This window comes from Manis javanica, chromosome Y, assembly GCF_040802235.1.
Source record: "Manis javanica isolate MJ-LG chromosome Y, MJ_LKY, whole genome shotgun sequence".
Lineage (NCBI taxonomy): Eukaryota > Metazoa > Chordata > Mammalia > Pholidota > Manidae > Manis > Manis javanica.
Window position 1 is genome coordinate 3,070,610 of NC_133175.1, and position 26,216 is coordinate 3,096,825.

At 36.8% G+C, this 26,216-nt stretch overlaps 1 protein-coding gene and 1 pseudogene across 1 annotated transcript in view; one reads left to right on the top strand and one right to left on the bottom strand.

Annotated features, from left to right (window-relative positions):
• The window catches only part of LOC140847578 (regulator of nonsense transcripts 3B-like), a 372,804-nt pseudogene that overhangs the window by 301,320 nt on the left and 45,268 nt on the right, over positions 1-26,216 (bottom strand).
• LOC140847566 (UDP-N-acetylglucosamine transferase subunit ALG13-like) overlaps positions 1-26,216 on the top strand; it is a 70,620-nt gene that overhangs the window by 18,954 nt on the left and 25,450 nt on the right. Inside the window, 16 exon segments of the mRNA XM_073228271.1 lie at positions 10,168-10,201; positions 10,204-10,245; positions 10,247-10,324; positions 10,326-10,541; positions 11,108-11,191; positions 13,167-13,217; positions 13,948-13,994; positions 15,392-15,464; positions 19,567-19,648; positions 19,890-20,007; positions 21,606-21,681; positions 22,673-22,781; positions 23,911-23,975; positions 24,316-24,416; positions 25,258-25,385; positions 26,074-26,214. Of these exon segments, the coding sequence (XP_073084372.1) occupies positions 10,168-10,201; positions 10,204-10,245; positions 10,247-10,324; positions 10,326-10,541; positions 11,108-11,191; positions 13,167-13,217; positions 13,948-13,994; positions 15,392-15,464; positions 19,567-19,648; positions 19,890-20,007; positions 21,606-21,681; positions 22,673-22,781; positions 23,911-23,975; positions 24,316-24,416; positions 25,258-25,385; positions 26,074-26,214 (1,445 nt within the window).

The window sequence follows — 26,216 nt, forward strand, 5'->3', positions numbered from 1 at the left end:
AACTGCTAGTATTCATATGTTGTCCTACAAAGAAGAAATAGAAATGAAAACAAATTACATTTTTTTATTTTGTTATCATTACTCTACAGTTACATGAGGAACATTATGTTTACGGGACTCCCCCCATCACCGAGTTCCCTCCACATTCCCCATTGCAGTCATTGTCCATCAGTGTTGTAAGATGTTGTAGAATCACTACTTGCCTTCTCTGTGTATACAGCCCTCCCCGTGCAAACCCCCCCACATTATACATGCTAATCATAATGCCCCCTTTATCCCCCTCCCCACTCATTCCCTCCCTTCCCACCTGGTCCTTTTCCCTTAGGTAACTCTTAGTCCATTCTTGGGTTCTGTGAGTCTTCTGGTGTTTTTGCTCCTTCAGTTTTTCCTTTGTACTTATACTCCACAGATGAGTGAAATCATTTGATACTTGTTTGTCTCCGCCTGGCGTATTTCACTCAGCATAATACCCACTAGCTCCATCCCTGTTGTTGCAAATGGTAGGATTTGTTGTCTTCTTATGGCTGAATAACATTCCATTGTGTATCTGTACCACATCTTCGTTATCCATTCATCTGCTGATGGACACTTAGGTTGCTTCCATTTCTTTGCTCTTGTGAGTAGTGCTGGGATAAACATAGGGGTGCATTTGTCTTTTACAAATGGGGCTTCTGCGTTCTTAGGGTAAATTCCTAGAAGTGGAATTCCTGGGTCAAATGGTATTTCTATTTCTAGTTTTTTGAGGAACCTCCATACTGCTTTCCACAATGGTTGAACTAGTTTACATTCTGACCAGCAGTGTAGGAGGGTTCCCCTTTCTCCACAACCTCACCAACGTTTGTTGTTGTTTGTCTTTTGAATTGTGGCAATCCTAATTCTGTGGTTTTAATTTGCATTTCTCTGATGACTAGTGATGTGGAGAATCTTTTCATGTGTCTGTTTGCCATCTGAATTTCTTGTTTGGGGAAGTGTCTGTTCAGATCCTGTGTCCATTTTTTAATTGGTTGATTTGCTTTTTGTTTGTTGAGGTGCGTGAACCCTTTATATATTTTGGATGTCAACCCTTTATCGGATCTGTCATTTATGAATATATTCTCCCATACTATAGGATGGCTTTTTGTTCTATTGGTAGTGTTCTTTGCTGTACAGAAGCTTTTCAGTTTGGTATAGTCCTACTTGTTCATTTTTGGTTTTGTTTCCCTTGCCCGGGGAGATATGTTCATGGAGAGTTTGCTCATGTTTATGTGCAAGAGAATTTTGCCTATGTTTTTTTCTATCTAAGAGTTTTATGGTTTCATGACTCACATTCAGGTCTTGGATCCATTTCAAATTTACTTTTGTGTATGGGGTTAGACAGTGATCCAGTTTTATTCTCTTTCATGTAGCTGTCCAGTTTTGCCAACACCAGCTGTTGAAGAGGCTGTCATTTCCCCTTTGTATGTCCATGGCTACTTTATCATGTATCAACAGACCGTATTTATATCTGGACTCTCTGTTCTGTTCCACTGGTCTGCACATCTGTTCTTATGCCAGTACCAAATTGTCTTGATTACTGTGGCTTTTTAGTAGAGCTTGACATTGGGAGCCAGACCCCTCACTTTATTTTTTCTGCTCAGGATTGCTTTGGCCATTTGGGGTCTTTGTGGTTCCATATGAATTTTAAATATATTTGTTCCAGTTCGTTGAAGAATGCTGTTGGTATTTTGATAGGCATTGCATTGATCTGAAGATTGTTTTAGGCAGGATTGCCATTTAGACAATATTAATTCTTCCTAGCCAAGAACATGGGTTGAGTTTCCATTTGTTAGTGTCCTTTTTAGTTACTTTAAGAGTGTCTTGTAGTTTTCAGGGTATAGATTTTTACTTCCTGGGTTAGGTTTATTCCTAGGTATTTTATTCTTTTTGAATGAATTGTGAATGGAATTGTTTTCCTGCTTTCTCTTTCTGCTAGTTCATCGTAAGTATATGGAAGCAACAGATTTCTGTGTATTAATTTTGTATTCTTCAACTTTGCTGAATTCAGGTATTCTAGTTGTTTTACAGTGGAGTCTTCAGGGTTTTTTATGTACAATATCATGTCATCTGAGAATAGTCACAGTTTGATTCTTCTTCTCTTTACCAATCTGGATTCCTTACATTTCTTTGTTTTGTCTAATTGCCCTGTCTAGGACCTCCAGTACTATGTTGAACAACAGTGGGGAGAGTGGGCATCCCTGTCTTGTTCTCGATCTTAGAGGAAAAGCTTTCAGCTTCTCACTGTTAAATATGATATTGGCTGTGGGTTCATCATATATGGCCTTTATTATGTTGAGGTACTTGCCCTGTATACCCATTTTGATGAGATTTTTTATGATGAATGGATGTTAACTTTTGTTGAATGCTTTTTCAGCATCTATGGAGATGATCATGTGTTTTTGTCCTTCTTTTTGTTTATGTGGTGGATGATGTTGATGGATTTTTGAATGTTCTACCATCCTTGCGTCCCTGAGGTGAATCCCACTTGGTCATGGTGTATGATCCTCTTGATGTATTTTTTAATTCAGTTTGCTAATATTCTGTTGAGTATTTTTGCTTCTATGTTCATCAGGGATATTGGTCTGTAATTTTCTTTTTCGATGGGGTCTTTGCCTGGTTTTGGTATTAGAGTGATACTGGCTTCATAGAATGAATTTGGAAGTATTCCCTCCTTTTCTATTTTTTGGAAAACTTTAAGGAGAATGGGTTTTATGTCTTCTCTATATGTGTTATAAAATTCAGCAGTGAATCCATCTGGACCAGGGGTTTTGTTCTTGGGTAGTTTTTTGATTTACCGCTTCAGTTTCGTTGCTGGTAATTAATAGTCTGTTTATATTTTATGTTTCTTCCTTGGTCAGTCTTGGAAGGTTGTATTGTTCTAGGAAGTTACCCATTTCTTCTAGGTTCCAGCTTGTTAGAATAGATTTTCATACTATTCTCTAATAATTTTTTCTATTTCTGTGGGGTCCATCCTGTTTTTTCCTTTCTCATTTCTGGTTCTGTTGATGTGTGTAGATTCTCTTTTTCTCTTGATAAGTCTGACTATTGGCTTGTCTGTTTTATTTTCTCAAAGAACCAGCTCTTGGTGTCATTGATTTTTTTTTTGTATTGTTTTATTCTTCTCAATTTTATTTATGTCTTCTCAAATCTTTATTATATCCATCCTTATGCTGACTTTGGGCCTCATTTGTTCTTCTTTTTCCAGTTTCAATAATTGTGACTTTAGACTATTCATTTGGGATTGTTTTTCCTTCTTTAAGTAGGCCTGGATTGCTATATGCTTTCCTCTTAAAACTCTCTTCACTATATTCCACAGAAGTTGGGGCTTTGAGCTGTTGTTGTCATTTGTCTCCATATATTGCTTGATCTCTCTTTTAATTTGGTCATTGACCCATTGATTATTTACATGTTGTTAAGCCTCCATGTGTTTGTGAGCCTTTTTGCTTTCTTTGTACAGTTTATTTCTAGTTTGGTAGAACTAGTTGGTTGGTAGGATTTCAATCATTTGGAATTTACTGAGGCGCTTTTTGTGGCCTAGTATGTGGTCTATTCTGGAGAATGTTCCATGTGCACTTGAGAAGAATGTGTATCCTTCTGCTTTGGGGTGAAGTGTTACATGGATGTCTGTTAGGTCCATCCTTTCTAGTGTGTTGTTCAGCGCCTCTGTTTCCTTATTTATTTTCTGTCTGGTGGATCTGTCCTTTGGAGTGAGTGTTGCGTTGAAGAATCCTGAAATGTATGCATTGCATTCTATTTCCTCCTTTAATTCTGTTAGTATTTGTTTCACATATGTTGGTGCTCCTGTATTGGGTGCATATGTATTTATAATGGTTATATCCTCTTGTTTTACTGACCCCTTTATCATTATGTAATGTCCTTCTTTATCTCTTGTTACTTTCTTTGTTTTGAAGTCTATTTTGTCTGATACTAGTACTGCAACACCTGCTTTTTTCTCCCTATTGTTTGCATGAAATATCTTTTTCCATTCCTTGACTTTTACTCTGTGTATGTATTTGGGTTTGAGGTGGGTCTCTTGTAAGCATCATATAGAGTGGTCTTGCTTTTTTATCCATTCTCTTACATTTTTTCTTTTGATTGGTGCATTCAGTCCATTTACATTTAGGGTGATTATTGAAAGATATGTACTTAATGCCATTGCAGGCTTTAGATTAGTGGTTACCAGACGTTCAAGGGTAGCTTCTTTACTACCTCACTGTCTAACTTAACTCGCATATTAAGCTATTATAAACATAATCTGATGATTCTTTATTTCTATCCCTTCTTACTCTTCCTCATCCATTCTTTATATGTTAGGTGTTTTATTCTGTTCTCTTTTGTGTTTCCTTTGACTGCTTTGTGAGTAGTTGATTTTATTTTTTGACTTTAGTTTGTGTTTAGTTGTTGTGCTTTCTTTGCTGTGATTTTATTTTCTCTGCTGACATCTATTATCCTTAGGAGTGATTCCATCTATAGCAGTCCCTTTAAAATTCCTTGTAGAGGTGGTTCCTGGGAGCTTAATTTCCTCAACTTTTGCTTGTCTGGGAATTATTTAATCCCTCCTTTATATTTAAATGATAACTGTGCTGGATACAGTATTCTGGGTTCAAGGCCCTTCTGCTTCATTGCATTAAATATATCATGCCATTCTCTTCTGGCCTGTAAGGTTTGTGTTGAGATGTCTGATGGTAGCCTGATGGGTTTTCCTTGGTTCCTTTTTTCTCTCTCTGACTGCCTTTAATACTCTGTCCTTGTCCTTGATCTTTGCCCTTTTAATTATTATGTGTCTTGGGGTTGACCTCCTTGAGTCCCTTGTCTTGGGAGATCTGTCACCATGTTCTGAGAGACTATTTCCTCCCCGAGTTTGGGGAAGTTTTCAGCAATTATTTCTTCAAAGACACTTTGCATCCCTTTTTCTCTCTCTTCTTCTGGTACCCCTATAATGCAAATAGTGTTCCGTTTGGATTGGTCACACAGTTCTCTTAGTATTTTTTCATTCCTGGAGATCCTTATATCTCTCTCTGCCTCAGCTTCTCTGTGTTCTTGTGCTCTGATTTCTGTTTCATTAACAGCCTCTTGCACCTTACTCAGTCTGCTCTGCAGTCCTTCCAGAGATTGTTTTTCCTCTGTATTCTCCCACCTAACCTGATCCTTTAGCTTTTGCATATTTCTTTGAAGGTCCAACAGCATGGTTATGACCTTTATTTTGAATTCTTTTTCAGGAAGATTGGTTAAATCTATCTCCCCAACCTCCTTCTCAGGGGTTGTCTTGGTGATTCTGGACTGGATCAGATTCTTCTGCCTTTTTACGGCTGTAGAGGTAGTTGTGGGTAGTTTGCACATGTGTTGGCTGCAAGAACAAAGTCCCTTCATGCTGGCTGGTCGCCTTGCCCTCCTCACTGCCTCTGCTGTTAAGCCACCCACAGGTAGCAGCTTCCGGTTTTATTTCCTGAGCCGTGATGGGCGTGGCAGGCATCAGAGCATCCCAGGGTCTACGGGGAGTTGCAGGCATGCTGTGTACACTCTGCTGCGTGAACTGCAACCTTTAGTGCCTTGTCTCGGCTTCCTCTGTTTGTGCATGCCGCGGAGGGGCGGGCCTCTGAGTCTGGCCCAGGTGGCTGCAGAGGATTCTCTGGGCAGTTGCTGTGGGCACAGCTGCTCTCAGGCTGCTCACGTGCTATGGCAGAACTGCCCGGATGGGGAATGGGCGGGAGCCTGTTTGTCACCATGAGGGGCTTCACATCTGCTCTGCCTTCCTGGGGGCTGGAGTGCCTGAATTTCCCCTGGATTCCCAACTGCTGGGCTTGGTGTGCCGGGATGCTTCCATCCAGCTGTGAGGCCCTTGTCCCCTTAAGACTTTCAAAATTCACTCGCTTTTATTTTGTCCCAGGGGAGCCGGCTGCAGAGACCTGCTTGCAGCTTTACTGTTCTGTTTCCCTAATATCCAGCATACCACGCAACGTGTGTCTGTGCTCCCAGTACGGATGACTAGGGCTGGGTGTTTAGCAGTCCTGGGCTTCCACTCCCTTCCCACTCTGACTCCTCTCCTCCCGCGGGGGAGCTGGGGTGGGGGGTGGGGTGGTCGGGTTCCACCGGGCCGCGGTTTGTATCTTACCCCCTTCATGAGGCACTGAGTTCTTGTCGATGTAGATGTAGCCTGGCTGTTGTACTGTATCTTCTGGTCTTTCTTCTAGTAATAGTTGTATTTGTACTTTCCAAAATATGTATGGTTTTGGGAGGAGATTTCCACTGCTGTACTCACCCCACCATCTTCGCTCCTATGTTATTTATTTTTAAATTTAAATATAACAAATATTTTTCTTTAACAGTTCGGTAAGATTTTACAAATGCATAATCGTATAACCACTACTGTAGTCAAGGTTCATAACTCCATTATGTTCTTTCTGCCATCCCTTTTTAGTCAGCCCTTCCCTACAGTCCTAACTAGTGACAACTCATCTGTTTTCCCTTCTTATGGTTTTGTCTTTTCCAGTATATCATAAAAATGTAGTCATAAAGTGTGTAGCCTTTTGAATCTGTCTTCTTTCACTTGCCACAATGCATTTGACATTCATGCATGTTCTTGTGTATATCCATACCAAACTTTTTATTGCTAAGGAGTATTCTGTTGTATGAATGCCATAGTTTGTCCATTTACCAGTTGAAGTGTTTTTGGATTGTTGTTTTAGGGGAATCATGGTTATGAATAAAGCTGCTGTAAACACTGATGCATGGGTTTTTGTGTGGACTTCAGTTTTCTATTTCTCTTGAACAGATAGCCAGAAATGGGATTGCTGGGCCATATGGTAACTCTCTCTTTATAAGAATTGCCAAACTATTTTTCCAGAGTCCTGTATTGATTTATAGTCTTAACAGCAACATATGAGAGTTCCAGTTGCACTGCATCCTTGGCAACACTTCAATTGGTACTATCAGTTTAAAAAAATGTGTTTTAGTCATTCTATGATGTATGTAGTGGTATCTCATTAAAGATATGCAGATGGCCAATAGGCACATGAAGTATGCTCAACAATATTTGCCATAGAGAAATGCAAATCAAAACCATAAAGAGATACCACTTCATATCTACTAGGATGGCTAAAGAGATAACAGTAAGTGTTGGTAGGATGTGGAGAAACAGGAACCCTCAAAATGCTGGTAAAAATGTAAAATGGTGAAGCTGCTGTGGAAAAACAGTCTGATCGTTCCTTGAACAGTCAAATGTAGAGTTATGTGATTCAGCAACTCCATTCCTAGGTATTACCCTATAAAATGGAAACATGTCCAAACAGTAACTTGTCTATGGCTTATAATAGCATTAGTCATAATAGGCAAAAAGTAGAAGGAACCCAAATGTCTATCAACTCATAAATAGATAATTAAACATAGTTTATACAAAGGGTTTAGATACTGGTAAATGCGACAGCATGGGTGAACCTTGCACTTCACTTCATGCCAAGTGAAAGAGTCTAGTTACACAGGACTAAGTACTGTGTGATTCTATTTGAAATACCCAGAATAGGCATATAGAGACAAAGTAGATAGTGGTTGCCTGGAATTGGTAGGGATATGGGTAGTAAAGATTGATGGTAGTGGGTGTGTGGGGTTTCCTTTTGGGGTAATGAGAATGTTCTAAAATTGTGGCGGTGAATGCACAACTCTTAAATATCCATTACATGCTTCGAATTGTGTGATTTGTGAATTTCAAAGCTGTTAAAATTACTAGTTTTAAATGTATAATTAAATTTTTAGTAAATATACATAGAACTGTGCAAACATTACCACAAAACAGTTTTCAATATTTCTGTCACCCCAGAAGATCCTTTCTTCCTGTTTGTAATTAATAACTATTAACATCCCACACCAGGAAACCAGTGATTTTCTGTCTCTACAGATTGGTCTGTTTGTTATATTTCATGTGAGTGGAATCATTTATCTTTTGGAATCAGACTCCTTTGCTTCTGGCTTCTTTTAATAAGGTTCCAGTTTCTGCATGTCCGTGCTAACACTTGTACTGTTTGTATTTATTATAGCCATCCTAGTGGCTGTGTAGTGATGGTCTCATTGTGGTTTTAATTTGAATTTTCGTACTGACTAATGTTGAATATATTTTTACATGCTTATTAGCCACTCCTATATCTTTGGTAAAATGTGTGGTAAAACTTCCCATTTTAAAAACTGTTATTGTTGACTTTTTATAGTTCCTTATATATTTTGGCACAAACTTTTTTTTGTCAGATATGTGATATACAGATGTTTTCTTCCAGCTGTGGCTTATTATTTTCATTCTAACGTTGTAATTTGCAGAGCAGTTTTTAATTTTGACAAAGTCCAATCAATTTTTTATTACATTGTATTGTAGAAATCTGCCTAACTCAAGGTCCACAAGATTTTCTCCTATGCTTGTGTTTAAAAGTTTCAAAGTTCTACAGTTAGTTCTTTGATCCATGTTGAGTTAATTATTGTACAGGACGTGAGGTGCAGGTTGAAGATCATTTTTTTTCTTTTGCATGTAGATGTCAATTGTTCTAGCACATTTGTTGAAACTACTATCATCTCTTACTGAACTGCTCTTGCACCTTTGTTAAAAATAAATTGACAGTATTTGTGTGGGTCTTTTTGTGCTTTCTCTGTGTTTTCCTCTCTTTTTGTCTGCTTGTCTTTTTCTTGTCTTTGTTCTCTTCTCTCCTATTAGACTCTCTCTCCATCTCCCAGTTTTCCCTATTATCTTCCTCATGGTGAAATATATTGATTAGTATTAATTTAATTTTTATATATGCAGCTATAAATATGCAGAATTGTATCTTTCTCTTCAGGTAAAAAAAAATACCAGAAATGATTAACTTTTTATTATAACCATTAGTTTTTCTCAGTGAATTTGTGGCCTTGAAGAAAGATGGTGGTCCCTCTTCCCAAACCATGTTTCAGAACTTTTGCAAAAAGAGTCATTTTCCCAGTGTTACAGTTCCTTTAAAAAAAATTAGTTACGGTAATTTCAAATTGTTATGCTGAAGGGAGTCAAGAATTCACTCTTTTTTCTAAAATGCCTTTAATTCATCCCTTAATTATAAGGTTGATTACTGACACTTCTCCTCTAGGTGGCAGTCATGATTACTACTGGATCCACAGATACGTGAAAGTTTTCAAAAAGCAGCTTAATTTTGTAACTTCTCCAAAGCCAGCTTTGATCTATATTTTTTAACACTTAAACCAATAAAGGAATTAGAATTTTGTATTTAAATAAAAACGAGAGACTTGACAATGAAATCAAGTGATACAAGTGACCGGTCCTGGCTTTGAACCCTACAAAGCACAGTCATATTTTATTTTGGTTTTCTCAGAATCTAGTTTTTCCGAAAAGTGCCCTGATACATTGAAACATGTCTCTTACATAGTTTCTTAGAAAGTTTGTGGGCACGATGTTTCCTTCATGCTGCTTCAGTTGAAGTTTTCATTGTTTCTGTTTGTTTGGAAACACCCTTTTTTTGTATTTACTCTTTGTTAGTGCTGTACAATAGTTTGGAGACAGTAGTTCAGAATTCTGTCAGCATTTCCTAGCATAATTAAGGAATTTAATTTCTGTGTTGCTAGCAGAGGGTTATTATTAACTGGGAGAATGAAAGGAGATTACATAAACCCCATACCTGAAATCTCCAGCTGCTTGCTTTTGGCACTCTGCCTGAACTGTGATTTCTGCCCCTTCAGGTTAAGAGAGCCTTTTCCCCAACCACAGTCAGTTTCTCTGTTTTTTAAGATGTTCTTAATATTAAAGCTTACTAGTTCATTAGTTTCCAATTTTTTTCCTCATCTCCATGAAACTATGGATAGAACAGGGAACTTGGCAGAGACTGTTGTGGAAAATTTGGGCAGAGATCTTAAAGCAATGTAATGTGGGCCAGGCTGCGTCATGACACACCTGAGCCTTATTGCAGACCTTTGCTGCCTCCTGCAGCAGTTGCCTTGAGTTAAGAAGCAAACTCCGCTTCTTTTTGGTCCAAGCTCAGCTGTTTATGCATATTTCTCAACCTTGGGCTGATTGGATTAATTCTGCCCTTCCCCAAAAAGGTAGCTGTGCAAGTACCTTCCCCTTCCCACATCTTCTCAAGTCTAATTCTCTATACCTAGGAGCTTTGGCTCTTCCTCTTCTTTTCACAGGGTCGGGACTTGTCCTGGGCAAGCCAGCCCTTTGCTTCTCCTGCTCCTGAGAAGTGCCAAGATTCTACAGTGCGGACTCCCATCTGCCTTCTCATACCTAGACTTTGGGCTGCTTTCCAGATACCTGCATAAGCAAGCCCTTGTCACTGCTCCCCATTCCTACCTGCACCCTTTTCCCTCTTTGCCACCCTGTTCCTTTATCCTTCCCTCCCACCTCCACCCTCTCATGCACGATGTATAAAGGATGGAAAAAGTACTACGCCCAGAAGTCCCTGAGAGAGGCATCAATGGATGAATATTTAGGCAGCTTAGGGCTGTTTCGGAAGCTGACTGTCAAGGATGCCTCTTGCCTCTTTCGGGCTATTTCGGAGCAGGTAAAAGGAAAACAAATGTGTCTTCCCTGTACTGAGTTTTCAAAGTTTGAGACATGGCTTGGTACTGTAACTAGAAGACCTGTAGCCCACCAAAACAAAACTCCTTATCCCTTCCCTAGTAAAAACATCAGGTGTATAAAAGCCAGTTATTACCTTGCTGTGTGCCTTTACTCGTTATTCCAAATCTATTGCTTGCTTTTGCTATCTTAACTTTTCTAAGTGCCACTTTGGAATGTAAGGAAGATAATGGGGTTAAACAATATTTTGAAGTGTATCTTGATCCTTTTCAGCAACGTTCCACTTCTTCTAAATTTTATGCCTAAGGAAAAATTTATAGGCTGTTCCCCGACAGAGTAGAAAAGCAGGGGGGGGCGGGCATTGACAGAATCATCTCCCCTCATTCTCATCTCACTAAAGGAATCACAGATTTTAGTGAGGACTTAATTTCCTAATTTCCTACATACGTTCTGATTAAGGGATAATGAAGTGTCCAGTTCATAGTCTTAATTTAGAAGCTTCTGTGTCAAATTACTGCTGACAGTGAGCTGGTCTTTCTCTTCTTTTAGTTGTTTTGCAGCCAGGTCCATCATTTGGAAATCAGGAAGGCTTGTGTTTCATATATGAGAGAAAATCCACAACCTTTTGAGTCTGTAAGTAGAATACATACCCAAGGGAGAGTATATAGCAGGTGGGAAATGAATTTTGAGCTTCTATGTATGAAAATTACATCATTCTCTCAATAGCAAATATTTAATTTCCAGCTGGCTTCCTTCCCCCTGGCTAGCCATGCGCTGGACCTCCTTCTGTAATTAGACTGTTTTGTACTCCAGTTAAAAGTTGAGAAGAAACAGTTAATCTGTATACTTTGAACTACTTTCTCCCCCACACCAAAAATTCCCCAAAGACTGCTGTTTTTTATTATCCAGACCACTGTTTTCTTGAACAATTAATCATAGTTCACAAAGGTTTGGCTATGCAACTGTATATTTAAAAATATATACAAATACAAACCTCCTCTGCTTTAATTCTGTGCACAATGCTCTTCAGCCAGCCAACTTATTCTTATAAAACTTAATTGTAAGGAAACAAATTAGGAAACCTATTTTCATGTGACAAATTGGTAATTGAAGCACTGTCACTAATGATTGACTTTAAAACAACTTAGAAGACATCTTTGTATATGTTGAAGCGTTTGAATTCTTGGAACAAAATTAGGTTTTATCAAGGCGTTTTTTGAAGTGTGTCTTGTGTGGCTGTTGTGTGTTGTGTTGTTTTTTTTACTGTGTTTAGCTTTTCCAGTACTATTTGTTTTCTTCTGACCAAATTTTGCGTATTTACCTGCTGTTTGAGGTTTACTCTTAATTTTCTCAACAGGTTTTGGTGAATTTTAAAACTACATAAAGGCTTTTTTACTTTAAAGCTATTACCTTGAAATTAATTACTATCTTCACCCCACCTGGGGAAGGATTATTCGTGAAATTACTTTAAATTGAAGACGATGGTGTAAAGCAGTGCATCTCAAGTACTTTTGTGCATACAAATCACTTGGGGATTTTGTTAAAATACAGATTGATTGAGTAGGTCTGAGCAGGGCCCATAATTTCTGCATAGTTAAACTCCCAAATGATGTTTGCTCTTATTTGTGCATGACATTTTGAGTAACAGAGATGTGTGTGTGAAATTTTAAAACTATGAGGATGAATCTCCAAATAATTATGCCAAGTGCAAGAAGCCAGAACCACCCTCCCACCAAAGTACATACCATACAATTTCCTTTATTAAAACTCTAGAAAATGAAAACCAATCTATTGTGACAGAAAGCAGATCAGTGATCGCTTTTGGGTCGGTGGGGCTAAAGAGGTGCACAAGGAAACTTAATATTCACTATCAAGATATCATGGTGGTTTCATGACTGTGTACATATGTCAAAACTTAACTGCATTTAAATATTTGCAGTTTATATGTCAGTTGTGATTCAAAAAGTTGTTAAAAGGGTTTGAGGAAAAATTAAAATTTGATTTCACATCTTGTGATATATTTGCATGGGACTAGTCATATAGTCCTTGAATTTTTATTTTTATTTAGGTACTTTACATACAGTAAAATTGGCCATTTTAAGTTAAGTGTTACTAGTTTTGGCAATAATATGCAGTCATATAACTGCCACTGTAATCAAGATAGTGAACAATTCCATCACCCCAGAAAGTTGACTTGTGCCCTGGGCTTTTTTGAAATAAATTTCCTTTAAGATTCCTCAGTTTAACTTGGTAAATGCATGTCTCCTGTCAAGTATGAAATTATTCTAATTATTGGACTTGCTTGATTCATGAAAATGTCAGGTTACTTAAATAGGAATTTCAAAACTAAAAGGCATACTATTGGATGAAATGCACAGGTAGGTGAATAAGCCAGGATCAGTTCCAAAGATGATTGTATAGTCCATCTTTTCTCCACTCAAAACTTTGTGTATGTGCAAACCTTCTTGAGATGCTGTGCAAAGTCATAATTGAATACTGAGATTGTTGAGTTGAACAGAAATCTATTGGAGGATAATATTGAAGAATATAATCAGATTTTGGTAATAATATGTAATTGTTTAAGTCAAGATTTTTTTTATTTTTGAAGTATGTAGAGGGATCTTTTGAGAAATACCTGGAACGGTTGGGAGATCCCAAGGTAAGATTCAAACATGGGGGTTTACACTTTTCAGAGTATTTGGAATAGTAACCTAAATATTCATTCAGCTGTGTCACTTTAGCTAGACTCAACCTATTTTCTTAAGTAGCCAGCTGATTTGAATCAAATAGTTCTTGCAAAAGGTTAGAATCTGGCTACAGAACTGTTGTTTTGTGTCGAATAGTGAGAATTGTGTGTTAAGAATTTTATCCTCCATAGACTAGTCAAAGAGTACACTCTGGCAACAGGACAAGCCTAAGCCTTTTCACTCTAATCGGGGAGGGGGACTGGTAATGAATGTTACTAGGAGGTTGTTTCTTAGAACTCTTCTGATTTGTAGTTATCTTTTTATGTGGGGGTAAGATCCATAAACACATTTATTTAAAAATAATTTATGTGATTAGTTCCATAGTTGTGGACTTAAAACACTTGTGCTAAATACCCTGCTGACTTCATATTCTTATGCTAATTCCATTTTTATTATGCCTTTTAAATCTTCCATAATAATTGTCCTTGTTAATAACTAACTAAGGTTGTCTTTAGGTCTACTTTTTTCAGACTAAGTTTATGTTAATGATTAACTATCACACTATCCCAAGCCTCAAAGCAAGTGATAGAAGTTCTTCATCTAAAGTAGTGCTAAGTATCTAAAAACACAATTGTTAAACTTGGAAAAACTACCTCCTAGCTGCAGAACATTCTTAAAACTTTATGCGCTGTTTATGTTTAGGAAAGTGCTGGCCAGCTGGAAATAAGAGCTCTTTCTCTAATTTATAAGTAAGTTGAACCTCCTTTTTTCAAAAAGAGAAAATGTGTGTGTGTGTGTGTGTGTGTGTGTGTGAGATTTCTATTAAAGTCCCCTTAGTATTGGGAAAATTTGAGATTTGATGTATTGATATATAGAATGAAGAAACCTAAGGAAAGTCAGTTGGTACAATTTTGGGGTGGAGAACCTCTAGCATTTTGTACATTTGAATGGAAGAATAAAGGACTTTAAGAACTGCTGGTATTATTCCTGTCGAAAGTCAGAATATTTATCTTAGAGTTTTTATGTATTTAACTTTGTGCCTCTTTTGCTTGCATCCTCAATGGAACAGTATCACTTCTAAAATAAATTTGTTCTTAAGGACAAAAATATTAGATATTACAATGATGGTTTGTGGTTCTTCAAAGAATTACAATACATAAGTGTACAGTGTATCTGGTATTAAAATTTCATAGGGAAATTAAGAAAAGCCTAAAAAGGCTTTTTAGGGAGGTGATAATGGGAAATTTGAGAAACACTGCCCTACTGCTTTTGCAAGTTCTATTTTGGTCTTCAGAACTGAAAAAGCATTTTTGAAAGTTGTGCAATTTTGAAAAATAGCTACATAATGTAGGTTGTAGTTGTGGAAATCTTGTTCATTTGAGAAGTTTAATCTGTTTTGACTCCTTAAAAAATTTTAAGATGGTGAGATGGCATAAACTTTGGTAGGGTTAGAACCCTGTTTTGGGGAGTTATTCAAGTTAGTATTTTGCAATCTGCTCCTTTCTTAGTAAGTCCAGCAATAAGTAGTATTGAAGAGGCATTGGGCAGGCTGATGTCAGTTGTTGGCTTTTAACTCACTGGCACCCAGCTTGTAAATTGGCCTGCTTCTGTTTTTGTGTGACCCTCAGGCTAAGAATGCTTAAAAAATTTCTTTAGATGGTTAAGAAATCAGAAGACTATTTCATGGCATGTTAAAATTACATGAAATTCAAATTTCAGTCTGCATAAATAAAGTTTTATTGGGACACAGTTATCTGCATTTGTGCATTGTCTCTGGCTGTTTTCAGAGCTACAATGTCAAAGTTAAACCATATGGCATGCAAAAACTGAAATGCTTAGTGTCTGGTCTTTACCATGAAAAAATTTGTCGACCCCTACCTTAAATAAATGGGAGCCCCCAAAACTCAAAAACATACATACACTTGTTAATCTGTCTTTGCTCTTTCTCCCATGTTAAGATACATATATTAAGCAATCCACTGGACTTGACCTACCTTAATTTAGCATTCTTTAGTCTTTTAAACATTTGGATTATTTTATATAAATGAAGTATGCTGTTTAAAAGCACAAATACTTGTTCTTAGAAGTTTCTCATTTATATACTAAATTACCTGTTCTCGCCCACCATTGTTTTCTACTCACGTAGACGGGATTTCATTCTTTATTGCTATCCCGGAAAGCCTCCAATTTATGTCACAGATAATGGCTATGAAGACAAGGTAAGAAGATGAGTGAGTGTTTACTAAAATAAACTGAATGATACTGCTGGCTTACCAGGGCATCGGAAATCCTTTTTTTTTTTACCTAATTAATGGAAAAAATAAGCATAGTCTAAATGAGAATTTTCTCTGCTACCAGCCTTTTCCTCTCCAGTCAGTCCTCCATGCTTCCAGATAGTTTTCCTTTGTATCTCAAATGTCAGTTCTTTTGAAACCTTCCCAGCTCCCCTGGAGTTATTTCCTCCCTTTGATTTCCTCTAACATGACCTGAAGTAATTATAATATTTATCACACTGTATTGTTTTCATTTCTACGATCTCATTAGTCTGAAGAGTGTGCTACTATTAAATCAGTAGGGTGCTTGTAAAATAGTAGGCTCTTTTGTTGGTTGAGAACTCTGAACAGGTAAACAAATTGTTCTTCAGCATACAATTTTTATTTGAAGAAGATTTTAAGAAAAGCCTTTTGTCCTGATTACAGATTTTAAGAAAAGCCTTTTATCCTGATTATTTGATTAGTAAATATAGACTGCACAGTATTTGAGTTTTGTAAGTTGTTTTGTTCCATGGAGCAAAATTCAGGCAACGTTTTTATTATGGTGAGAGAAGACCAGACACTGAGAGAACTGTTAAGATGTTTAAGTAATCTAGATAAAAGATGTCAACTACACACTTGGCATTAGGAATAGGGGAAGGCCAAGTGGGCTGCAAGAGATAATTTGGAAAATAAGTATAAATTGGGGCGCATTGTTTTACTAATGGTACTTCCATATGTTTTACTCAGCAAACATTAATCCTCTGTAGTGTACCAGACACTTTACTGGGCTTTGGGGATACCAAAGTAAATACAACAAAATCCTTGCCAGGGGTCTTAAGGGGTTATCAAGACAGACATGTAATAGTTAACTACAGCAAAGTAATACATTTTATAAAGAAGTATGTACAAAGAGCATAGGAAGAAAAGCCCTTCACTCTCCTTGAGTTTAGGAAGTTTCATGGTGGTAGTGACATTTATGGGGAATACCAAAAAATGAATCCAACAAGTATGAAAGCAATCTGTTTAGAGGAAACATACGCAAAGGGATGGATGCAAGAGATAATTGGGTGGGGAGAGGTCAATGCTGAAAAGACAGGCTAGAGTTACATGAGGGGTGTTAGAAGGCCATCTTAAGAATTTGGCTTTTTATTGTACAGAATAGTCAATTGAAGTTTTCTTCTACTATTTTATTATTAAGCTTTTAAAACATACAGAAAACCTAAAAGTATTTTACAGTGTGCATCTATATACTCACCACCTAATCTGCTGTCAGTGTTTTGTGTCCTTGTTTTATCATATATCTATCCCATCTCTGTTTACCAGTCCAACTTAATTTTTGGTGTCTGAAATGTACTTAAAATACATCAGTACAAGTGCCCCTAAACAGTTTTTAAACAAAGGTGTGACATACTCTGAATTGTCTGAAGAGAAGGAGTGTTAGCTTTTTGGTTTTAGCAATTTTACACAGCATTGCCTGAGGAGATTTAGACATTTAGATCTTTATTAGGACTCTTTAGACCTGCAATTCATTTTTTTCCTGGATATTTTATTCTTAAAATTTTCATATAGAGAAAAGTTTTGAAAGAGTTGAGTAGTGAATATCCATATACCCAGCCCTTAGTTCCAACAGTTACACAGCTCTATTTTCATATGAGTCCTATACATCTTAGAGATATTATTGAACTAATTAAGGGGAAAGCATCATACACTGGGAGCCATGATACTACAAAAATGTAAGGTCTTTTGAGTATGCAGCCATGAGAATAGCATGTATAAATCTCATCCTTGAGCTGATGAGACTATTATTAGCTTACATAGAGCTAATACTTATCAGCATTTGTGTATTTACATGCAAAGGATTGTGTATATATGTCTAATTTGGGAGTGTATAAGTGTGATTGTACATTCTGAAACTTAAGAATGGGAAAGCCAGGTGACAGCAGAGTATTTTTGTTAGGTGACACCTTGATTTGCCTTAAACTTGTACTGTATCTCATTTTAGGCTCTTAAGATTTGTATTTGAATTGTTTGGGTTTTCAAAAATGACTATCAGAAACAGTGAGCCTTCCATAAAATATATTTTAGGGCAAATTCTGAAATAAATGCCTAATGGTCACCTTGGTTCCTTTCATCATCTATATTGACTTAACTCTGTATTTTACATAGTTATCCAGTATCAGAGAAAATGCTACTGGAAACTAGCCATCTTCACTCAGCACATTGGTCTATCTAGAAAGAATAGAAATAAATTAATATATTAAAAACAAAATAAAACTTAAACCTGGGCGTGTAGAGTAAAAAATCAAGTCCCCGTTCATGCTCTTAAGTCTCATGCTTTAAACTAGTTTGGGTGAGTATCCCTCTGTATCATTCTCTTTGCATTTATTTTCTAAATGTAGATGGACTCAACTTAACATTCTGTTACTTGTTCTTTTCAAATATCTATCCTCATCAATAATACGGATCTACTTCATTTTTTCACTACTTTACTGCCATTACATCCCACCCGCCTACCCCCAACAGACAGACCACCCACAAGTTTATATGAAAGAATTATTTTATGTTGGGATGCCACCCACAACATGAAAGCCATCATGCCTAGTTTTGCCTCTTCTGTCAAAATTGAACTCATTGCTACTTGAATAGAGAAATTGTACAGTCATATTTCTTCTTCCCTGCTTGTTCATCAGTTTTGGATCTGGCAACGTTTTCATTATGTTTTATTAGTTAATTATGTTTAGTTTTATTTCAACTACTCCTTAACAACTACCTTCAGTTATTAACCTTTCTTAGTTTGAGTTCCCAGTTCTAGTCCAAAATAGAGAGGCTTCTCTGCTCAAATCTGCTTACTGTTCCTTGTGTATTAAAAAACCCCTCTTAACTGTAAATACCCCTTGGGGTGGGTAAAACTTAAAAAGTTAAACTTTTCTGTGAGTAACTTTAGCTTGACACTTGCCCTCAGTTCTCTGAATTGGATTATACTGATGGGATTAAAGTTGTGATTTCAAACAAAAGGCTAGGGAAGAATGAAAAATCTAGAATCAGAGAATTTGATTATTGGGAGAAGTTTGCCCAGGGTAGTGTAAGAAGGTAGAAAAAAAGTAAAAAATAAAAATTAAAAAAATTAAAAAGATAATTTCCTGCCATGGAGCTTTGGTGGCAACATCTTCCCGTAGAACCACCTTTGGTACTTCAGGTTGCTGATAACCAGAGATATCTTCAAATTAGGCTAAATCACTAAGGATTACATCTCTTACACAAGACACAGGGTTTTGAACAAAAATTCAGAAAGGTTTTGGAGCAGTTTATAAACATATTTCCTCACATGGAACCAGGGGGCATTTTTACTGAAATAATTTAGTTAGTGAACATGGCCTTTGAATTGGTGTTGGGAAAAACTAGAAGTCAAAGGAATCAACATTAAATTAACTCATTCTTTAGCCATCTCAGTGCCTTAATTCATTAAGTAAGTCTCGTTAGTAGTATTGATAGCTTGGTATATTGCTATTTGGTACAGTGGAAAACATATTTAATACAATTGATGTCCCTTCCCAATCCCCTCTACTCTGGGTTTGGGGTATTTGAGTATTTGACCTAATTTTTCCAGTCGTTTTTAGAAGTTAAGCTAAGTCTTTTAACTTTTGGTAGACTTTCTGTTTTATTTACCCAATTTGTAGAAGTTCCCATGTTTTGCAAATCTGTACATCAGTACTTGTTTCTTGTATTTACAAGAATGTGATCGAGGCTTACAGTGAAGTCTTAGCAGGCGTTTTAATTTTAACCTCGGCATTTAAAAGTCACTGTCAAGAAAATCTCTGAGGTATAGCTTGCATTTATCTATATGTAAATTTTAAAAATCATTTTTCTTCAGCTTTATTGAGATACAGTTGCCACATTATGCTGGATGAAATAAGAGACAAACACTGTATGATATCACTCATATGTATAATTTAGAAGTCACTGTTTTTAAAAAACAGTTTCTGATTAGCAACTTAATTTCAAGTAGTTCATGGTTGTAAGATGTGTAACATTCACGTAATTGTTTTCTGTGTGCTTTTTTCTTCAGATTCTACTCTGCTCTTCAAGTAATGGGCATTATGATTCAGTATACTCAAAACAGTTTCAGTCAAGTGCTGCTGTTTGTCAAGGTACTTGAAGACTTTATAAATGTTCTGGTGTGATTTCAGGTGATTTGTTGGCCATCTTTAAATTGAAGGACCCACCATGAATAGCTCTTTTAAAACCCTGCTGACACCTGTTGAATTTGTATACTGGTTAATAGCTGTTTACATGGTTATAGAACCACCTTATTTTGATAATTTGCATTTTGGTCATTTCTTCCTTTAGCTATATTGTATGAAATTCTCTATAAAGATGTGTTTGTTGTAGATGAAGAAAAGTTGAAGACTGCAGTTCAGTTGTTTCGAAGTAGTTCCAGAAAGAACAGAAACAATGTGACTGGCAGTGAGGATGACCTTATTGACTACAAGAGTTCAGCTCAGGATAGGTAATAAAGGGAAAGGGGAAGTCAATCACGAGATCGTTATGTTCATGTTTCTATGCATCATCATTTGAAAGTGGAAGGGACCTGGAAGCTTATGACTTAGACTACACATATGAATGTATGTATATGTGTATTTATAAGGATATACATTTTTTTAATGAGGAAAGAGAAGTTTTACCAAAAAGGCAGCCTGTACTGTGAGTTGCTCAGGCTTTGTGGGGTTTGGTGCAAGTTGGAATCTAGTTTTTTTATTGCTAGAAGAGACTTTAGAACTATCAAATCCCATGATTCTCAAACTTCAGTTGTATACAAAATATTTAGGGTGCTTGTTAGAAAGGCAGATTCTTGGGCCTACCTTCACAAAATTTGATGTCAGAGTGAAGTTAAGAATCTGCTCCTTTAACAAGTATACCCAAGTATTCAGATGTAGGTAAGCTGTGGACCACATATTGACAAAAACTGATTCAGAACCACCACCATCATTCTGTAGAAGGTAACTGAGGTTCAGAGTGGTTACTTGACACACATCCATCTAGTAAAGAATCTCTCAGGGTAAGACTAGTTTTAGAAGCTTTTGAGTGTCTGCTTTGCGTACTCCCTAAGTATGTAGATTGAGGCAGCCATTAAACAGATTTAGTCAAAAACTTACATTTAAAATTGTAGTTTTATATTCTTGATTCCTAGTTCTGTCTGGAAATTCAGAGAGGTTTGGTTCCAGTCAGGTATCACATTGTCTTTTTGTCATGAAGTTCTATTTCTTGGATGTTTAATGCTTGCGATTATTTTCTTTTTTTGGTAGAAGAGGGTTTTTTGGGTGTTTGTTTTAAAGCTTATATGGGAATGCAGGAGGTAGCTGCCATATATCAGGGTGAAAGTTTCTTTTCACTGATTTTGTCTTAAGGGCTTCAGGCTTACAGAAACTACAGTAGTAGGAAGTCAAGGTATATTGGTTATCTATTGCATAACAATATTACCACAAACTCATCAGCTTAGCATAACACACTTATCTCCCAATTTATGTGGGTTAGGAGTCTGGGTATAGCTTAGCTGGGTTTTCTGCTTAGGGTCTCACTCTAGTCTGCAATGAGGATGTTAGTATTGAGTTCTTACCTGGAGTTTTGACTGGAAGGATCCACTCCCCTACTCACATGGTTCTTGTCAGCATTCCGTTCCTTTCAGCTGTAGGACTATGATTTATTTGCTGGCTGTCAGCTAGAGGTAACCCTCAGCTCTTTACTACATGGGGCTGGAGAACATGGCTGCTTGTTTTCTTAGAGTCATAGAGCCACCAGCAACATAGTCACTACATTCTTATGTTAATGTAATGATACACATCCTATTGGTTAGAAGCAAACTAAGGGAGAGGGGGATCACACAAGGGCATGATTATAGGGGCCATTCCCCACAGATTATAGGAGGTAATCTGCTGAGTATACTTTCAAAAAAGGAAGCATAAAGGTAAATGTTGGGATGAAATAGTATTTGCCTCATTTTTAGAACTGAGCTACTTTAACCACTAGGTGGTGGTACAGATGTCAGGCTTAAGACTTCTTAGCTTCTGCATTTATATGAAGCTCTTTGTTCTAAATCTTTTTAATTAGGACTGAAGAGTTAGGTGCCTGCTGCGATGCTGAAAATATACCAGAGGAGTACAGTGAAGGAACAGATGAAGCAAAGGTTTGAGATTTTCTAGGGCAAAGAAATTTCATATTCTTGGCATATGGCATCATAACTTAAACTAGTTAAGGTCAAATAAGTCCATTCTAGTTAAACGGGGTGGTGGAAAAGTTGATGTCTTCCTTTGTGGAAGTCTTAATCTGAAAATCTAAAATACGTGCTTAATGTTCTCTCTATTTCTATTCTTCAGGAATTGTAGATTTTTTTTCAAAGTAATCCAAACCCTTGAGAAATTTCAGCTCTTTTCAAGTTATATTTCAAACCCAATAGATAATTAGTTTGTAATCAGTCTTCTGATGCTAAGGTTTCTTTTTGTCATTAAAAAATATAATAACCCTATTCTGCAAAGAAAATGGTTGATAATCATGGTTGAAGAAACAGGAGAAATGTTACCATCTGTATAGGCATAAAATCAAGCAGACCTTCCATTTGAAGCTAGCTATGTAGGACATTATTACAGTAATCACTGTGTATGCTTCAAGTGCTGATAATTTGGGGAAATAATTGAACAAAAGGAAGTAGAAGAGTGGAAGAAGGCAATTCCTTTGGAAATCGTAACAAATTTTGACGAAAGCAAACTTTTCAGATTTTTTCCCAGTTATTTTAGGGTATAGAAACACTTGCACCTCTGTGTGCATATCAAAATGAGACTCGTTGAATATTTGTGATTGAGTCTTTAATGTTGGTCTGTATTGCATTGATTTATATGTGTCATGTCTTGAGTTGTTGGCTGCTTTAGACAAAATTTCCCTTATGCCATATTTTTAGATCGTTTGCGTAATTGCTTCTTAGTCTCCTCACCTTTCAGATGCAATAAATAAAATTTATTGTGGCATACATTTATTCTTTTAATAAAGAAGGAAAGGAAGCCACATGTACATACTTTTTTAAAAAAAGAAAAGGAAGAAAAGAACCTGATTCTTCCTTCTTCATAGAAGGAAGACTCAAGCTAAGGATGGGGAGTTTGTAGCATGATTATTTTTTATTTTAGTCTCCAGGAAACCAGTCAAAGATGCCCTTCCCTTACAAGGTGCTCAGAGCCCTGGATCCGGAAATCTATCATAATGTAGAATTTGATGTTTGGTTGGACAGCAAAAAAGGTAATGACATGTCAACAGAATACTTTTGAATCCTGACAGATCCAGGAGAATAATTTTGCAGATTGTTTCTAACAAGAGATGTTATTAGATGTCAATGTACTGTTAGGTTAAAAAAAAAAAAAAACAGCCGGGAACTTTTTAGCTTAATACGTGGTTTAAATCTAAAAGAGGAAACAAATAGACTTAGAAGTGAGGATGGATCTTAGAATCTGATGTTTATCTGGGACATCAACTTTGAAAAGACTGTGTGGTGATAGTGTGTAGATAGCTAGGAGTACCAGAAACTTAAAACTGGAAATAAGCTTATTTAATTTGTTAAGACTTCCCTCATTGATAATACATCAGGTGTCTGCAAACCATGGCCTGTGGACCAAATCTGACCTGCCACCTGTTTTTATGTGTTCCATGAGATAAGAATGGTCTCTATATTTTTAAGTGGCAGAAAAACATGAAAGAACAGTGTATTGTGACACATGAAAATTAAATGAAATTTAGATTTCAGTATCCAAATTTCATGACAGAGTTGAGTAGCTGGAACAGTCTTTGTGGCCCACAAAGGTTTAAACATTTACTATGTGGCTCTTTACAGAGAAATGTTGCCAACCCTTAAAATAGGTCGTTGTTTTCTCCTTTTTTGGTAGCTAAGTTGATCAAAGTAAGCCTTAAGTTCTGCCTTCAAGGTAGCCCTTAATGTTTAATATTCAAAAACTTGAACTTTGATGAACCTAGCTATAGTTAATAATCTAGAATGAGGTTATGACCTCATGGAACACAAAATGTTGTTAACAATAAGAGACTGCATGAGGAAGCTGTGTAGTGATACTTTTTTTACATTTTTTTTTCTTTAATTGAGCTGTGTTACTTTTAAATGGTACCTTATTGGTGTTTGACCAATTCTAAGATTACAACCTCCAGTTTCCACCTATTTGTGTTTTGTAGAACAAAAATATTCTGGCAGGTCTCCTTAAATTGATTTAGAGGAAAACCCATGAAGAGGAATAGAATGACTCATTAAAACTTTTTAAAAGAAACTTAGCTTATGGTGGTAGCATTATCAAAGACACTGATAAAATATACAAAATCAAATGATGTAGAGCACTTGAGCTTGAATCTTCATTTTTTTTAATAGAACTTCAAAAATCTAATTACATGGAGTATGCTGGGAGACTGTACTATTTGGGAGACAAGTGTCAGGTTAGTTCTTTCTTTAAAGAATTAGTAATATGTTCCTCCAAATAATTTGTGGCTTTAGTTACTAACATAAAGTTTAGAAAACTAATTTACAAAGTGCTAGAAAAATGTGCCTTCTCATGTTTGTGTTAAATTTTAATTACAAATGTTTGTGATTAGATATAAGGCTCTTTCAGCATGTGCTGCCTCCATTGAACCAGACTGCCAGTGTTGATTATCAACTGGTTTAATAAGTACACATCTGAACTCCATTTGGGAGAAGTGATCTTTTTATTTGGCAGAAGCCAGATAATGTCTGTCAACCTGAGACTAGATATATTCTTACTGTCTCTTCCCATTTCAGGTTCACTTGGATTCAGGTGGAAGATACTATGATGCTCATATTCAGGAACTTGGAAATGAGAACCATTCAGTAACAGTCTTCATTGAAGAACTGGCAGAAAAGTGAGAATATAATAAGTTGTTGAATTACCAAAATCTGTGGCTCTTGATGCTTTTTTGTTGAGAATTACCAGCATGCTAGTAAAAGAACCAAAGTTATATCTGGCAGAAGCTTAAGATAACTTACTTCAAATTGTAAAAGCATATGCTGAAGTATGATGTTTCGGTATACTTACTTGTATAAAAGTTTCTAAATCCTAGGCATTAGCAAACTTATTAGGAATATTAATACAACAGAATTCTGGTATAAAACTGTTCAGATGAATTAGAAAGCGGCTTTGCTAACTGAGCCTCTGCCAGTTGAGAACATTAAACTAGATTATGCTGTCCTAACAACCAAAGAAATCTCAGGCTTAAACCAATAATATTCATTTCTTGTTTAGTATGTTTACAGTCTGTCAGCAAAGAGGACCCAGTCCAGCAAAGGCTCTATCTAGGCATATGTTCCCATGATCACACTTAGGGAATGAGACCAGGACAAATCATGTGCAGGTTCTTAAGGTATCTGCTCACATTTATAGGCCAAAGTGGGTTACACAGATGAGCCTGAAGTCAATGGGTGTGGGAAAATACAATCCTCTTCCAAGGAGAGGGAACAAGTATTTGTAAACTTTTCTACCACAATCTCTCCTCTGGAACAGGATACATACTATAAAGAGCTATGAAATCGTACAAACTATTGTTAGATTTTCTAGTCTGAATAGAAAACCTTAACGGATAGCTAGCGTCAATGTTTTAAGTAGAATACACTTGAAAATGAAGCAAGAGGGGTTGGGATATGTGTAACTACTAAGAATCCAGTCTTGTTGCAATGGCTTCATGGTGACATCTTTACAATTTTAAGGCATGTTGTTCCACTGGCTAACTTAAAACCAGTTACCCCAGTGTCACCTGTTCCTGTCTGGAATCCTGTGCCTGTTCAGAAAGGAAGAGGTTACCAGAAAACTTCGGGGATCTATGGCCCAGAAATGGGTTTGTATGCTGAAGGTTTTATTATTTTCCCCTTCTTGTACTTGTCTATATTGTATTTTTTTTAAGGTATAACATAAGTCTTGTTCTAAGATAGAGTTTCTCAGCTTCAGCACTGCTGACATTTTGGGACAGATAACACTTTGTTTTGGGACGTGGTCCTATGCATTGTAGGGCGTTTGCCTGCATCTCTGGCCTCTGTCCATTGAATACTGGTAGCATCCTCTCCCCCAGTTGTGCCAACGAAAAATGCTTCCAGACATTGCCAAATGTGCCCCAAGTAGCAAATTTATCCCTAGTTGAAAATCAGGTTCCTAGGGGATTTTGTATAAAGTTAAGCTGAAATAGATTTTAGAGACAAGATTTCTCAAAAGAATGAGGAAAAACACCTCACAGAAGCAGCCAGGGATATTAATAGGCATAATTTCTTGGTAATATTAATGTAAGCGATGAGAATGACTTTTTGAGGAGCAAAGTTGCCTATACAAAAGATAAAGTTGAGGTATCTATTGATAGAGATTACCTGCTGGTTTTGCTCTTCCATCCAAATACAAAATTTCCCTCCCTGTATTTATTTGGTTTGTTAAAAAAAAATCTGAGAGTCTTAGGCATTTGTGAGAGATGGGAGGAGACACTACATCTTTTGCTTTGGTTATGAAGTTTATTTGCTGCTTCTTGGTTTGCCTGAAAGCTACGTCAGACATGAGCATGAAGCAACGGAAGAAGACGGTCAAGAAAGATAGAAGAAAAGAGATTCATATGACTATGGCTTACAGCAAGGGAGACACTCCCTTCCCGCCAAGACTTCAGCGGAGTATGCGTTACGGGCATGAC